This window comes from Rattus rattus, chromosome 6 (genome assembly GCF_011064425.1).
Source record: "Rattus rattus isolate New Zealand chromosome 6, Rrattus_CSIRO_v1, whole genome shotgun sequence".
Classification (NCBI taxonomy): Eukaryota; Metazoa; Chordata; class Mammalia; order Rodentia; family Muridae; genus Rattus; species Rattus rattus.
This window is the reverse complement of record NC_046159.1, coordinates 123,155,132-123,172,025: the sequence shown is the minus strand read 5'-3', so window position 1 is coordinate 123,172,025 and position 16,894 is coordinate 123,155,132. Positions and strand designations below refer to the sequence as shown.

Here is a 16,894-nt window from a genome sequence, read left to right as displayed (position 1 = left end):
GTGTGTGTGTGTGTGTGTGTGTGTGTGTGTGTGTGTGTGTGTGTGTATGGATATGAGCTCTGTGTGCATGCATGTGAACATGTATGGTTGTGTGTGTATGCCGCCTGTGAGCATATGTGAACATATGCATGCATTATGTGCATGTGTGTGTATGCATGTGAGTATGTGTTTAGGATCTTTCCTCAGTTGCTCATTCTGTTACATTTCTCATTCTGGTTACATAGGCAGATAGATTTCTTAAGTTCGGGGCCTCTGCTTTGTTAATTTTCAGACACTCCCTATGCCGCCGCTATTCACATACATTCCCACCATATCCCTGGAATTTCTCTGGCCCTTTCAAACATGTTTATCTTTCTCTTTCATGGTACCTTCTTTCCCCAGGTTTTTGTTCTTATTAACTGTTCTTGTGTGAGTTTTCCCGGGGAGACTTATACAAATTTCTGCTCATTCCAGATAGAGGACCATGACAGATCAAATGAATAATTGCATTCAAGTTACCTTGGTGAACAGTGAGTTTCCCTGGGGTTGCTTGCAGGACTCTCACCGAGGATTATGGGCAACTTATAGGTGGTGAGATGTAGGAAAAGCCCCACTCCCAAATATTTACTCTTTAAGGCCCCACTAGAGCCACGTCACGCACCTCTTCTCTTCAAGGGAATGTTAGTGGCCCCTATCTTGGGAGGGTTTTATAGGGACAATTGTAGCTGTTGGGAGGGTTTTATGGAGATAATTGTAGCTGTTGTGATTTCAAGACATGAGTAGTCATGCACTAGTTAAAGGGCAGCATTCCACAGCAACTTTTCATCTCTGATAGCTTAGCTCTTCTTCCCTTGTTCCTCTCTTGTCACCCGGCATAATTTCCCTGGGAAACTGTACAAAGTCATTCACTATGAAAGTTGTAGTTCCTTCCACTCCCTACAGATCTAGCTTCTCCTCGGGCTTCAGGCCAGCATCTTCTCCTTTTGAATACCCCCCATTTGAGTATCTTCAGGATTAACATGTCTCATATCGATGACATGTCATACTGAAAATCAATTTTATATCAAATCTAGATTTCTTCATCGGTGAATGACTCCAGAGGCTAGGAAGTGACACGCGACTCTTCTCTTTTCATTTCTTCCTCAACCAGTGTCGTGTCAACTTATATCGCTCTAATGCCTCATATCTCTTTAAAGTCACCTGTTTGACCCTCCTGATCCTGTGATTGTGACTGCCTGTCCTCTGTGACTCCTTGCTTCTGACATAGAAAATTGAAGGATTTCTTCTTGATTAATGCAGCTCCAACAAAATTGAGTCATCATATTACTTAAAGAAAAGAAAAAAGCTACAGCACATCCTTGCTGTATTCCTTTGCATAACGTTCTGGCTGCATGCATCATTTCCCTATTTTTGTCGCAATTAGCATGTCCTTCTTTAAGGCATAGTTCATGTATCCATCTAACTTTCCCCATCAACCCTGTGTTCTCATCCTTCCCAGCTCCAACTTACAAATCTGAATCGACAGGAATTCTTCTATTCATTTCACTTTTAGGGATAATCATAACAGCTCTCCTATACAATTTTGTGTTTAATGAAGATATATTTGTAAACTATTACTAGCAGTATTTGGGAAATAGGAAGTAAGGCAGTGTTTAGGCAGCATGGCAGCAGCCTGCTATATCAGCTCTCCTGTAGCACTATGGCTCTAGCTGAACCATGTGTCATACTATATTGCTACTATGCTCTTCTTAACATCATGTCCTTGGGATTTGTCTATGTACTTAGAGTAGTGTCTGTCTCTTAAGCCAATGCTCAGTGAGTTTTGTTGAATTTAACCACCAAGGTCTTATCTCTGGGTTCCTCTGCTAAGAAAAAATGGTGACAGTATTTTGTCATCTGGTTTATTTTTTCACATTTATTACTATCTTACCAGTTTCAAGAGTCTTCTCTGTCTAATACTACCTGCCTTGTATGTCTTGTGGTCAAAAGAATGTAGCTTATATGTTGACCGTTGCCCAACATTTTTTCGAAGCCTGCGTCCTCTGCCTGAAGACTCTGGTACTTTATGACCCGTGCACAGTATGGATATCCAGTCCTCAGGCATAGCCAGATTTTTGTCTGCCTTTATTCAGCATTAATTAGTTGCCCATTGTACTTTTTTTGTAAGTATCAGGACAGAGATTAACTGGCAGAGTCTGGGGACATTGATCAATGCTTGCTGAACAAATTCGACTTGAGTTTGGCCCACTAGCACCCATGTAAAAGCTGAGTGTGGTGACTCACAGACCTGTAATAGGAGGCACATTAGGGGTGGGACAAGAGGCTCACCAGTGCTGTCTGACCAGCCAGACCAGCTCCAGCACTCTGAGCTCCAAGTTCAGTAAGAGATTCTGTATTGAAGGCATGAAGGGGAGAGATAGATAGCAAGACACCTGATGTCCTCCTCTGGCTTCAGTTTGCATTCATGACTCACAGTACACATCTGTACACACACACACACACACACACACACACACACACACACACACTCATGCGTACATACAGACTCACGCACATACACAGGCACACATACACACAGGTATGTATATTGGGAACTTGATGGAGTAGAGACACAGCTCAGAGGTTTAGAACACTTGCTGCTTTTCCAGAGAACCTGTGTTTGGTTCTCAGCACCCACAACAGAAGGCACCCATCCACTTACAAATTTAGCTCTTGATCTGACACTCACCAGGACTTCTGGAGGACCTGCACACTGTGGCATATTTACGCTATCTCTCTATACATGTCTTTCTGTCTCTGTCACTGTCTTTGTCTCTGTCTCTGTTTCATCTTTGTCTTTCTGTGTCTTTATCATAAATAAAAATAAACCCTTTTTAAGAAGAGAAATGAATATTGCCATAAGTACAAAACCAGCAACAAGGTCAAGAGAAGACCCCAAGCTAGATTTAAAAATCTATTCTTCTGGATAACAGGTACCATGGTGATTGAGTCCTGGTGCTTAAAAAGAACTTGGCAGTTATTACCCCTGTGTTTCATGCCTACCAACACACAGACAAATGACTTGCTTAAGATTTCGTAATCCATTAGTGAGAGAGCCAGACAGGGAAGCCAGTCTAAGCTTCCTAGCATCAGTCCTCCTAAATAACATGGCATTTCCCAACTGTGACACTTGGGGAGGACAGAAGGATGATTCCTCGCTGCAGTCCTTTTGTCTGTGTGCCCCCAAGTATGTTTTTCCCTGTTGTGCTTGTTCAAACAAACACAAACAGCCTTCACCACCTGCAAACTTACAGCCTTGCCTTTTGTAGTGTGAATGGCAGAAGTAAGTAATGAGCTGTGACTGAGGGAAGCCTCAGCTGCGGGGTGGCAGGGAAGAAGAGCTGAGGGGACTGGGAAGCAGCTCACGGGGGAGGGTTTTTATTTTTATCTTCTCTTCCACAATTTAAAGTCGTCGACACGCCTACAAGACGTCTTGTTTAGCAGGCCAAGAAACCACGGCTGTCACATTTAGGACACTCCCAAACATGTCCTCTTGGTTGTTTTGGTTTCAGAAATGTTGGGGGACTAAATTCAAGTGGCGATATGCATACCTTATAATTTTAGTGTCACGCTGTCTTGCTCATCTGAGGCTTGCGATGGTGCCTTTGAAAAACATCACATTCCGTGAATAGATGAGACAAGCTGAGAACGGGTGATGTGGAAAGACTGACAGCCGTCCTTGATTCACAAATTAATTCCATAAATAATGGGATTTACCTCCTGCGCACAGCTTTGAATTGTGCTTTGGTGTCTTGTCCCGGGGTAGCTGTTCACACTGCCTGTCTCTTCATCTTGCCTGGTGTGTGTGTTAGACTGCTGTGACTCTTTGCTTGGGGCCTGTCCCCTCTGTCAAGGCGAGGGAACACATCCTGGGCCTTCCCTAGACCAGACATCTCCTGCCCGTAGGACGTAGTGCCTCCTGCTGGACCAGCTGCCCTGCCTCTGTAGGAGAGGGCCCCGCTTCACAGATAGCTTTGTTTGGGACTTTTATGCAATTTGGAAGGCAGAGGCACCCTCTGTATCCCTGCTAAGCCCCGGCAAGTCAAAGGTCCAGAGAACTGTGCATGATCCCTGTCCTCTCAGACTCTCAGCCTGAGTGACTCAAGCCTTCTCTCACTGTTGTTTGTGTACTTCAGTCTGCCATGGGGATTTCGGATATAGGCAACCTGGCCAACTCCATGGGTGTCTGTAATAGACGACTTTCACTTGTTATTATCTTCATCGTCACCTCACAGAGTGTAGTGGGCGCATCCTTGTGGGCCTTTTGCCATTTAAAACACTGCTTTCTTTTGAAATAGGCCTTGCACAATTTCTAAACCAAAGACATAAGTAACGAGAGGCCAGCCAAAATTTCAGCTGTGAAATAGATGCAGCTTGGAAAATAAAATTGGGGAAAATGTTAAATTAAGCATCTGGAAAGAAGTGTTCCATCATTTTTATTCAAATGCATATTTTCATTAAAACTAGAGGACTTATTCACATTTGCTTTGTCCTGAGCATAAAAGGCAGTGCCACCAACTGACACCGACTGCTCTTTCAAGCAAAACAATGCTTTCTTAATGAATGCTATATTTACTTATTTATTTATTGGGTGCTGTACGTGCGTGCATTCGTGCACTCTGTGTGTGTGTGTGTGTGTGTGTGTGTGTGTGTGTGTGTGTACTTGCTTGCACATGCAGAATAGAGGTCAGAGCAAAACTTATGAGAGACAGTTCTCTCTTACCCCATGGGTCCTAGGAATTAAACTTAGGGTCAGCTGCCTTGGCGGCAAGTACCCTCACCTTCTGAACCTTATAGAAATCCTGGAGACTAAAGTATTATATACATTGTATTATTCAAAATTATACTCAACTTTACTTTAGATATATTACCACTGGTCAACTTAAAAATAGCACTGAATACATTCAAGAAGAATATAATATTGCCTTTTTTTCTCCCAGCTTTCTTGCTTCTGAAGAAAACAGATAGTCATTGAAATATGGAAAACTAGACTATTATTTTTAAATCTTCTGCTACAGCCAGACACAGATTACTTTTTTTTTTGGCTGAGTTTTTGTTTCACTCTTCCGCAGTGTCTGTCTCTTAGAATTAGTTACTTTCGGTGCTCTCTCCTCTTTCGTATCTGAGCAGTTTTTCCCAAGCCATCCTGCATTTGAGGAGAATGGCCCCTGTTGGTATGCCACAGAGTATGCCCGGACATAGGAACAGAGTTGTTGTCCTCCAGGAACCATATTCTGACAGCACCACCACTACAACCACAACCACCACCACCACCCCCACAAATACAACCACTACCATAATGACCACAAACATAACTACCACCACCACAAATTACAAGCACCACAAGCACCACCACAACCACCACAACCACACCACCATCACCACCACCACCATCACCACCACCACCACCACCACCACCACCACCACCACCACCACCATCACCACCACCAACACCACCACCACCAACACTACCACCAACTCCAAAACCACAAATACTACTACCACCACCACCACCCCACAACCACCATTATAAATCCCACCACCACAACCATCACAACCACAACCACCACTATAACCACCACAACCACCACCAACCACTTCCATAACCACCATAACATCTACCATCACAACCACCACCACCACAATCATCACACTACTAGTACTTAGCGAGTGACAGCCGTTAATTCCATATTTTCATAGTGTTCATCATGTCCCTGAGGACAGTGACATTCTATCAAATTTGCCATCTTAAGTGGGAATGACTCAGTGAACACTTGGCTATAATTTGCATCACTGATATTTTAGCGACTCTCAACTCAGATATTGACTTAACTTTACATGGAAAATGTACTAGGTAAGTATCTCTGAGGCAGCAGGATGGCTCAGGACCTAAAGATGGGTTGCCTCCAAGCCGGGTGACCTGAATTTAACCCCTAGGACTCACGTGCTTAGTGGACAGAACGATCCCAGTAAGTTGTCCTCACCTCCATGTATACTGTGCCAAAAAAACAAAACAAAACAAAACAAAACAAAAACCTTTAGCTCAAATTCACATCACATATTATACTCAATAAATAAAAAATGAAAATGTTGTGATTCATAGAGACATATCTAATACCTGAGGTACCATTGCCTGTTCAGATTTCTGTGTTAAATTTCTATGAAACAATAATTTCTCTGATATAAATGTTGTCTTCCTAGACTGTAAAATGACACTTTAAACAGACTTCTTGGATGAGTGCTGTAGTTGAGACCAAGTTCTGGATCAAATCTGGGAGAGCTTGGAATATTTAGTGCATTAGCTGTGTACAATGCTGGCAACAGAAGAAAGACCGGGGTGGGGTGGGGGGAACACAACGCCAGGCTATCTGCCTGTGACCTACAGTAACCTCTCCATTGGACCAGGTGGGTCCCAGGGTTTGGATATGGGGCATCGAAGCCACTGAGGAGTCCCTTGGTGGGTGCAGGACAGGGTGGTTTTTTTTCTAATATTCTGAACTTGTTGAGGGGGAAGATGATAATGAAGAAGGTTGTTCATTTCCCCAAAGTCATCTCTGCATGGAAAATCTAACTCTTTGCTAACTTTCTAAAAAAAAAAAAAAAAAAAAAAAAAAACCTCCTGCCCTAGCTCACTTTCCTCTCCATTAGGAAAATGTTGCCTCTGTTTTCTAGCCATGGCCCAGAGCCCTAGGGACGGCCATATGCCAGAGGCTCTGTGTAGGCGGTGACCTCCAGGTCTGTTTCTCAGGCAGGTGGTCGGTCTACAGCTAGGGGCCAGGAACGTTGTACAGCTCCTGTCTTGAGTTGGGCATCTGCCTGAAGCTGAGCTACTGTGCAGAATTCATAAAGACGCCTCACCCACGCACACTGCACGTACTTGAAAAGCAGAACTCTCTGGAAGATGCTGTGTCCGGCCCGACCAGCTAGATTTTTGCAAAGGGTAGACATTCAGCTATTGTAGCTGAAACTTGGCAGAAGTAAAACTGACCTCTGGCCTACTTTTCCATTCTCTATTAAGAAGCAGCAAAGGTAGTGATGCAATTTCTGGGGTCAGTGATGTCATACCTGACCTCAGGGATGCACTGCCCAGTCAGGCCCCCGCCCCTGTGTAGTGTACACCCACCACCACGGATCAGAGAATAACTCTGGGTCCTCTTTACCCCAATGGTAACACCGATCCCAAAGCAGTGCTCTCAAACCTTAATGATGTAGCCCTCTGCAAGCTGACATCCAGCACCACTTACCGTGGCTTGCCCAATGCTAATGTACCTTTTTGCTCTTCAGCATCTCATTTGCATGCTTGTTACCCAGAAAGGAAAAGTACGTTCAACACTTTAAGTCATAGGAAACTTTATTATAGATTAGTCAAGATAAGAGGCATACTCATCTTTCTTCACTCAAAAATGGGTTGTGGGTGATTCTGAGAATTTTCTGCTTCCTGCCCACTCCTGTATTCCACTTCCTGTGTCGGGTATCTTCGTTCCAAGAAATTAAGAGTACCTGTCATACCACATCTTATGAGGAAGAAATGAAAGAAAAAGACTGTGTATCATGTGGACCTGAGTGTATCACTCATATTGTTTCTTGATGGCACTTGATCAACTCTTTGCTCTAACAGATTTCCTCCTCGATGTCGATATTTCCTAGTGCGTTTGGCAACATACTGATGGGATAAATCAATCGGGGATGCTTTCATTATAAACTGGCTGTTCTCCCAAACAGAACCTTCAGTTTCATTTTCAACAAAACAGGCAGGGCTCCTGAGATCAGTCACAGACAATTTCTTCTATTGGCTAAGGGGCTGTTTGTGGTTTGCATTGTTACCTTAGGGGTGGGATGGGGCTGCAAGCCCTTCAGAAGGGCTGCAGCACAGGCTTGCAAGTGGTGACCTTGGCTTGGGACTGTGACTGCACTAATTCATAATGGTATGTTTTTCTTTTATTTGTTGATGCTTTTAAAGTCAAAAGTCGTGCTAACGATCTCTTTTGATGTGTCCTTCTAAGCTCTTTCCTGCCTCCCGTTCCTTTGTTTTTCCTAAAGTTACAGTAGCTGTCAGTCTTGTGCTGAGTCCGCCTCTCAGTACACTGAATTGCACAATTCTCGCTTGGCCCAGTTTAGGCTAGGCATCCTTCCCAGAACCCAGTTGGCTTCTTAAAGGTTAAACAGTTTTGGTAAAAACTGCAAATCATGACTAAATAAAACCCATAAAAGCTGAAAACCTCAAGGACCTAGGGAAAAGGAATTTTTTTTTTTTAACGTGAACCACATACAGGCAGAGTTCATCTTTTTTAAACTTTGTTTCTCTACTTTTCTTCCCAAATTTGGTTTGTTTATTTTGGATTTTTTGTTTAGTTTTGTTTTTTTTTTTCTTTTCTTCTTTCCTTCTTTCCTTCTTTCCTTTTCTTTTTAGATAGAGTCTCTCTGTGCAGCCCAGCCTCGCCTTAAATTCACGAAGCTCCTTCTTTGTCATTATAATATATGCTACCTCAACCTGACAGTTTCCTTCCTCTTTTGCTGCCGGTTTTGTTTGTTGGTTTGAGGCATTGTTCTCTAATGCCAAGGCTGCTCTGGAAATCTAGCTCTTTCTGCCTCTAGATCCCTAGTGTGGGTCTCGCTAGCCTGCTCTACCACACTGACATGACAATTCTTACAATTCATTTTTGCTTCACATGTCTCTGCCACCCTACCGTTGTGGTCTCTGACTCCTCTAGACAGGGTAAGCACTAGGTCTGTAACACATCTTTGTTCTCTGTGTCTATAAGCTTTTCATTGTGCAGAGTCATAATTCTGAGAACAAAAAAAAGGCAAAAAAAATTTTTTGGCAAGTAATAAATACAACTGTGTAATTGATGTGGTAGGATGTAGGGGTCCTTTCTTCTGTTTCTCTATGGAGAATAAGTAGAAAATGAACGCACTTGTGTAGATATCTTATCTGATGTCATTGTAATCATCACAGTTTTGATTTGTAGCTTCTTTAGGTACTTGTTAGTAAAGCAGAAATCCTGAAAATGATCAGTTTATTCTTCTACCAAATCTTAGTAATATTTGCTACTCTTCTTTCCTTGTTTTCTCATTTTGTCTGAGGTACTTCACTGCCTTGACCATGTAGTGCCATTTCTACAGCTGCTCTGAGATTTGACTAGCTTTAGCCCCCAGCACCTCAAATGCTCGAAGTCTAAAGATTAGGTCAGTTCTCTGTTCTGTTGCTTTATTTTAGCTAACACACATTCAACACTGAGCAGTCCATCTCATTTCACAATAGGATTGTAGTCTGAATTTATAAAACTTGTATACTAATCAATGAGGGAAAAGTGCAAACGCGGAAACAGTATGAACTCAGTGAGAATGCATTTCAATGAAGAGAAAACTTGAACAGTCAACAGAAATGAGAACAGTCTGTATTAGCAAATGCAAAAATACACCTCTCTAGGGGTTCGGTGTCAAATTCAATGACTTGTCATGTGACCAAGTGAGACAGTTTCAATGACTGATGAAGATGTGGACGATCTCTTGCTTTGTTAGGAGAAACAACGGGGCAGTTGCTTTGGGGGAAAATTTTCAATTCCATTTCCCAATAATATTAAACATATACAATACCCTAACTTGATTCCCACGACCACTCATTTAGCATCCGTGTTCCCACTCTTTAGCATATGTGCTCTCAGGAACTTGTTTGCAGTTTTCCCTAAAAGCAATTTTTAGTCAAGCAGAACTCCAAGAGCAACCCGAATGTTTAGAGATTTGCGAGGATAAATCAGATCTGGTGTGTTCATCAACTAAGATGCCTCATAACAGGAAAACGAACCATAGAATTCAAACCTCATGTCCTCTGAGAAAAATGTACTTCTCACTGGACTTCATGCAGGATGATTCCAGTCTCATGAAGTAAAGAGCACAAGTAGATATTAAAATTCACTCTTTTTTCCCTCAGTCAATGAAGTGTCTTTTGTTTGTTTGTTTTATTTTGCCTTCTATTTGAGAGTGGGCCTCACTATGTAGCCCATGCTGACCTGGAACTTATTGCCACCCACCTACCTCAGTCTCCTAAATACTAGGATTACAGGCAAGGACCCCGCCATGTTTGGCCTTACTAGGTCTAGGTATAATGTTCAGTGGGACAAACATTCTGTCCTCTTTATATTTTTGATAGATTTATCAGACACAAATAGTTCTTCCTAAGCATATTTTATGACTCATATATAAAGAATCTCTATGCTCAGTGTTCTAGTGAAATGACTATGGTTTAGGAATTTCTTTTCTCATTCTTGAAATTTAAACATTCTACCTAGTATAAAATTAGGAATTGCATTTGTTCTCATTGAAGTGTTGCTGAAATTGGTCAGTTCAATTGTTTGAAATTCATTAAATAGAACTGAAATACTGCCAATTAAATAGTATGTTGCTTTTGAAACAGTTTCTTACTATGTAGCATGAAATAGCCTTTAACTCATGATCCTCCCTTTAGTAAGTGGTGGGATTGTAGGCCTTCAGCATGACATGGAACCTTCAACACAATTTTCTTAATGATAATTTAGTTCTCTATAACTTCTCACATGTTTTATAAATCACAACAATAACATCATCCTGAAAAAATATCAAATGAACAAAAAAAAATATCAAATGGAAACTGGGGTGAACATGTGTGAGACTTATCAGAAGAACCCACCCCAAGATGCTCTATAAACCAGGAACCTTGCAAGGCCATGGGTTTCACATAGTCTTCAGACTAATGTAGACTTCAGACTCGCACCGTCTTCACACTCTCACAGTTAAAACACTCACATTGACTCCCTGTTTTTCTTTAGATGCTCTTATAACCAAAAACAAGAAAGTTATTTGAAATGTTCGTATACTACCAAAAGCCAACTCGTTAGGGGAAGATTGGAGAGATGCAAGCTCTTCACGATCACCATTTCTTTTTAGTTTCTGTACAAGCATTCTGTGTGGGAGTGCGTTTGGAACTTTAAAAAGGACAAGGATGTGTTGCAAGTCTTTAGTGTCACAAACAGCTCTGGAGTTTTCAGTGTTCAGACCCCTTTGCCTTCATGATATTCAGTGCATGTAGAAGGCTTTTGTGTTTCAACCTTTATTTCAGCCACCCTCTAAGTTCTTCACTGCAGACAAACTGAGGAGTTGGGAAGCTGGTGAGATGCCAAGTGATAGGTTTGTGGAAGTGGAAGGTTACTGCTTGCTTTCCCTCACCCGAAACACTTGGAACAATGGAGATGGAATAATCCTGTCAGGTCACAGCTGCTTACAGAATAACAGCATGGCAGAGCGAGGAAAGCATTTCTCTATTAGAGCCAGGCCAACCGCACCAACAACCTTAGTTTCTGTCAGGAGTGTCTGGAGTCTCCCTTTATCCTTCGGTTTTCACATAATTTGCTGAAACTCTATCGAAGGTTGGTTGTGTAGCTCAGAGATAGAGCACTTGGCCAACAACCATGAAGTTGTGCATGGGATCCCCTGGACAGTATAACTTACATTGTACAATATGTAAACAGACTGATAAACAACAAAAACTCCATAAAATAACCAAAAATGTATACTGTAACAAGTACAAATGTCCTTGATCTTGGCACATGTCTTAAGCATTAGTCACATGGTTCTGTGACATGAGTTAAGGAATCGAGAAATAAGTATTTCCACCAGTTGGTCCTCCCGTATGTCAGATTTCCTTTTTTTAAAAAGAATTTTGCAGCATGTGTAAAGAATGCATGAGATGGATGTTTGATATTTCTTCCCATCAGTTTGTGAAATATGGTAAGTGCTATTTAGGAAAACATGAAAATAATGGTAGTGATTGAAGGACTTTGTCCCCATCTGGAAGCTACTTTGTCGTTCTTGGTACCTCTTATCCCTTTTGTTAGAAATAGATAAAGCTAGTAATTAATGTTGGATCCAACTAGAGAGTCTTACTGTTGGTCTGTAAATGGTTTTGTGGCAGAAAGAGAGGGAGAGAGAGAGAGAGAGAGAGAGAGTTGGAAAAGACAACTATAGATCACGGTTTAATGACCTCTAGTTTAAGTTCTTAATTAATGATCAATGTGTTTAATATCTCCTATTTGCTCTTTCCTGTTTTGAAGGCAGTCTGTGGAACAAATGAATAAACTTTCTATTTAGCCAATTTATTTTAGCAGAGAGCAGCATGTTGTAGGGACAATTGATACGATGCACAGAAAAGGGATACCTAGGATCAAGAGCCCTGACACCGTGAGTCAGAGTGGTAATCTAACACCCCTGCACAGACATACACGCAATCACAGCTCCATTTTCTAGTCCAGTTTCTATGTCCAGAGATGACTCATCTCGAATTGATCTGGAGCTCCTCCTTGTATATCTAGCTTACAATCAACAACAGAAGTACAGGGCTGAGTATGATTTGAGTTGGACCAGCTTTGACTCAGTCTCTGGACTAACATGCCTATTTTGTGTTTCTTCTTTCTTTCACTACGTGGTCCCTCTGGCGTGCGAATGAAGACTGTTGTGTCCACTGTATCCTGGCATGCTTGTTCTGTGAATTCCTGACCCTCTGCAACATTGTCCTGGGACAAGCTTCGTGTGGCGTCTGCACCTCCGAAGCCTGCTGCTGCTGCTGTGGAGACGAGATGGGCGATGACTGTAGCTGCCCCTGTGACATGGACTGCAGCATCATGGATGCCTGTTGTGAATCCTCAGACTGCTTAGAGATCTGCATGGAATGCTGTGGCATCTGCTTTCCTTCATAAAGATTTATCTCTTGTTTGTACTAAAACTGGAGACAACTTTACAGTATTTCTTGTAGGGGAAAGGAAAGCACATGGTGAGATTTCCAGGAAGCAGCTCAGTATTTGCACTGTTTAACTCATTCCTCTTAGGTAATCTCTGAAATTCTTCCTCTTTCACCAGTCGTGTGTGATTTAATATGTGAAGTTCTAACCAACTAACTGGTTTTTGAAGCTTCTTCGTAGGGGAATAATAATCGGAAGACATTTTGACACACACAGCCTGAAATGTTAAATGTCTTCTTTTTGTTGACATGTTTGTTTTCCCTAACCGTTCTGAGCAGCTCTTTGTTCTAAATGCGACATTGCTCAATATGTATTTAAACCAGATCACTTTGTTGTTTATCTATTAAAGGTTAAAAGCAAACATTTTTTTTTTTATTCTAAGTAAGCACGAACATGGGGCAGAGCCCTAAACAGATGTGGGACTCTCCGTGCTGGTCTGCTCTGGGCTTTGCCCCTCTCTTGTTCTGTCCAGAGCACACTGAGGAAGATGGTGTTGCTCTTGTCCAGAGCAGCAGGAAGTATCACTGAGGAGGGCAGGATGGGAGGGGTAAAGGTTAACCAGGTTGCAAGGCATGCTGGTTTCAGGACTGTAAAGGCCATAGGAACAAACAGAAGTGAATAAGGGGTTACTGAGGAAAGCCTGGAGGAGGAGGAGGATGTGGCATTGTGGATGCCCTAGGAAGAGCTACTTACATTTAGGAAAAAGTTGAAGGTGGAGGGCCTGAACTGTCTGCGCTCTGTACAAGTGAAAAGAATTTGCCTCCATTGCACATTGGAGCAACACAGCTTTCTTAGAACTATAAAATCTGAACTAATGCAAACATGCACTTTCCTACACATAATTTAAGTGTTATAAATTTTAATGAAAACATAATACCTTGTTAACATAACTATATTTTACCAAAAAATGTAGAACACTTTTTAACAACGTTTATTTAAATGGGCTTTTTTTTTTTTTTTTTTTTAAGATTAAAAAGTCCCAGTATTCATTGGGGTTTTTCCAAAGCTGGCTTATATTTGGAAAGACTCAGTTCTTTATCTTGTAGGGTTGGTGTGTGTGTTGGGGGGGTGGGTCTATTTATTTTCATTGGCTTGTAGTTCTAGCCTTGCTGTATTTCATAAGTACATAAGTTTTGGATCCACTACAGGAGGACCTCGGATGGCTATCACCATTAGCAGATATTAGGATTCCAATGGTGTGTGAAATTATGCCAACAGGCAGGTTATAAAGATACTAAAGTATGAAGAAATGAATCTGCCATGAGACTAATGCTATAGTGATGGAGTGATCTCGTGTGCAAGGGAGAGTTCGGTTTCTCTCACATCCTCACATGTGTCTTTTTTTTTTTTTTCTCTCCAGATTTGAAATTTGGTTAAATTGACTAATTCCTCAAAGGCTCTTGGGAGTAGGTTTTTGTTAGTGGTCCTTTCTAGTTCTGGATGAATATTAGATTGTTAGAAATAGTGCGTTTTTAGGAAGCCTTTTGTCAGCCTAGAACTTAAAGGAGACCTGAACATCTTTTTTTTTTTTTTTTAATTCATGAAGAATGTCAATATCACCAGTGTCTTTCCTTTGAAAGTTAGCCTAGCTCACAATTAAATTACTATTTCAAATATTCTTTGAAAAAGGAAAGCAAGTGTGTCTCCTTTTCTAGTGCAATTTACACGTGCTTATATTTTAAATATGACGCTAGTGGACAGCTGCCTTCTTCCTATTCTTTGAAACAGAAGCTTTGATTCGCTAAGTCAAGTATAACGGCAACCTTAGTATTTCCATATACCCGATGTTAGCTTGTGCTTATATCGTAGGACGAAGAAGAGCCATCTGTTTATGGATAAGCCTCCTAATGGTTGTTAAAATATTTGCCTCGTTATCCTGTAAAACTGTTTAACCAAGAGGCTTGTCTGAAGCCTGAATATATCTTGCCATGATTTGCAATGAAAATGTTAGTGCATTAGAAATGTTTTTCTGTAACAGAGAGCATTAGTGAATACCAGAATTTAATTTCCATACTTGTACGTGTAGGACTTTTCTTCAGCTCTCTACTCCAGGCAAGCCGTTCCTTAAGGCATCTTGTATAATTCAAAAGAAAAATAGGCAAATGTGAAAACGATTTTAGCATATTTCAGAATTTTGGTATGTAAAGTGTTTTGTTGAATCTTATGGCCGTCAAGACTAATTGCGATAGTTTACACCTAGACATTCAGTCTCATTTTAAATGTGGCATATTTTCAAACTGGATCCTGGCTATTTTAAAATTAAAAATATATACATGACTACTTATTGTGTGTTAAGATCCTTTTGTATCTAATTAATATATTAGTTGCTTTATATTTAAATAATTTCAACAATAATTTAAAACTGAAAATTTTCACTACCCTTTTATATGTCTTCTTGGAAAACTTCCTAGTCTCCCTTGCTGAGTCTCTGTCTATAGCACAAGACTCATGGCCGCTAATGAACTGAGAAATATATGGAAATCATTTGTCTGCAAGTCATTGCTGCCCTATGATACCAAAATGCAGTGTTTTTTACATATTCTCAGCATGTAAAAAGTGCAAGCTTTTTTCCCACACTTTCTTCCTTCGTTACATCCGCCTTCCCTCTCTGGTCCTTATCTTCTCCCTTCTTCCTTTCCTTCCATCTCTTCTCGCCTCCCCTCTTCACATACTTCCCTCCCTCTTAACAGTACTCAACGATGGCTGGGCACCTTACTATATAACCCCAGGATAACACTGAACTCACATGGAGTCGCCCTCCTCAGCCACTCATGAGCAGGAGTTAGTCATGAGCAACCCACGAGATTAGCTTGATTTCATTCATTCACTTAAGGAATTCATTTCCGTTTACGAATCTAAAAACAAACTTGTTTTGTATACGCTGACGTTGAGTCAAAAACACAAGTATTCCAAGTCATAAAATTGGGTATCACATTTAATGAATTTTACATACAACTCCATTGTCAAAACTCTTTCTACCTAAAACAGCATTGGCAAATATTTAAGATGCTTTGGGGTTGAGATTTTACAAAAACAATGGTATAACTTATTCATGAGAAGTTTTTTGGATTTTTGTATGTTATGTTTTGTTGGTTTTTTGCTTTTTTTTTTTTTTTTAAGAAAAAATAACTTTATTCTCTGTCTTCACAGTGGGTTGCTATAACCATTTTCTTCACCTGAAATGCTGGTGTTGTCTGAATAGATTAAAGAGTAGCTAAGGCAACCTTGTAAAATAACTTGCCATTTTCTATCCATAAAATCTCCATTTCTAGATTCTGAAGTTCTATCCATTACACATCAGTACCTAACAAAGCCAAGGCTCCATTCAAGAAATTATATGGCTTGCCTTCCGCAATGCCATTTAATGTTTATGTTTCTCCATCTTCATAATCATTTACTAATCATGATATTTAGTAATATATTAATAACATTACTATTAATATTATTTTTAGTTTAACACTATTCAAAACTTTCCTTTCAATTACTTGTGATTTGTAGGTTCACAGGAGTAAGGTTTTATCAAATGTTATTTTCCCGTCCTCTTATGCTAATGCAGTAGCATGCTGATTTTTTGAAACAATTGGTAGTATATTGCTAGGATTTCCTTGACATCTTTTTACATTTTTAACCATGCATGTGTTATTGCTGGGCATTCCTTGCGGTGTACATCTCTGTGAATGTTTTTTATGTGCTTGACTAAATTTAAGATTTACTAGGTATCCCAAGGAAATGACATGATGCTCAGGAAATTTCAACCCACGGAGGAAGATTGACATCTCCAGAGAGGATTTGATAACTCTATCGCTGAGGCTTCCATTGTTGCCTGACTCTTTAAGATTATTATTAGAGGTTTGGTTGTAAATAGAAAAACTTAGGGAAACGGAGTGACATTGTGGTAGAGCCCTAACATGAAAGTTGATTTAGTAGAAATGGTCACTGGTTATTAAATTGACCCTGAATCTTCCCATTGCAAAATTTGCAGTGAGCAGTGGCAGCACCTTTTACTTTAAAAATCTGGGACTCGGGCTGGAGGAGTACCTTCTGCTCTTGCAGAGGATCCACATTCTAAAGGATCTGAGTTTGGTTACAAGCACCCACATTAGGGA

General features: G+C 40.7%; 1 protein-coding gene across 2 annotated transcripts in view; it reads left to right on the top strand.

The window, feature by feature from the left end:
* Positions 1-15,072, top strand: part of Mdfic (MyoD family inhibitor domain containing) — a 78,563-nt gene extending 63,491 nt beyond the window's left edge. For both annotated transcript variants that reach the window (XM_032906927.1, XM_032906926.1), the window contains exon 4: positions 12,499-15,072. In XM_032906927.1, coding sequence (XP_032762818.1) covers positions 12,499-12,746 — 248 coding nt within the window. In that variant the 3' untranslated portion in view covers positions 12,747-15,072. The remainder of the gene's footprint in view (positions 1-12,498) is intronic.
* Positions 15,073-16,894: the final 1,822 nt, after the last annotated feature.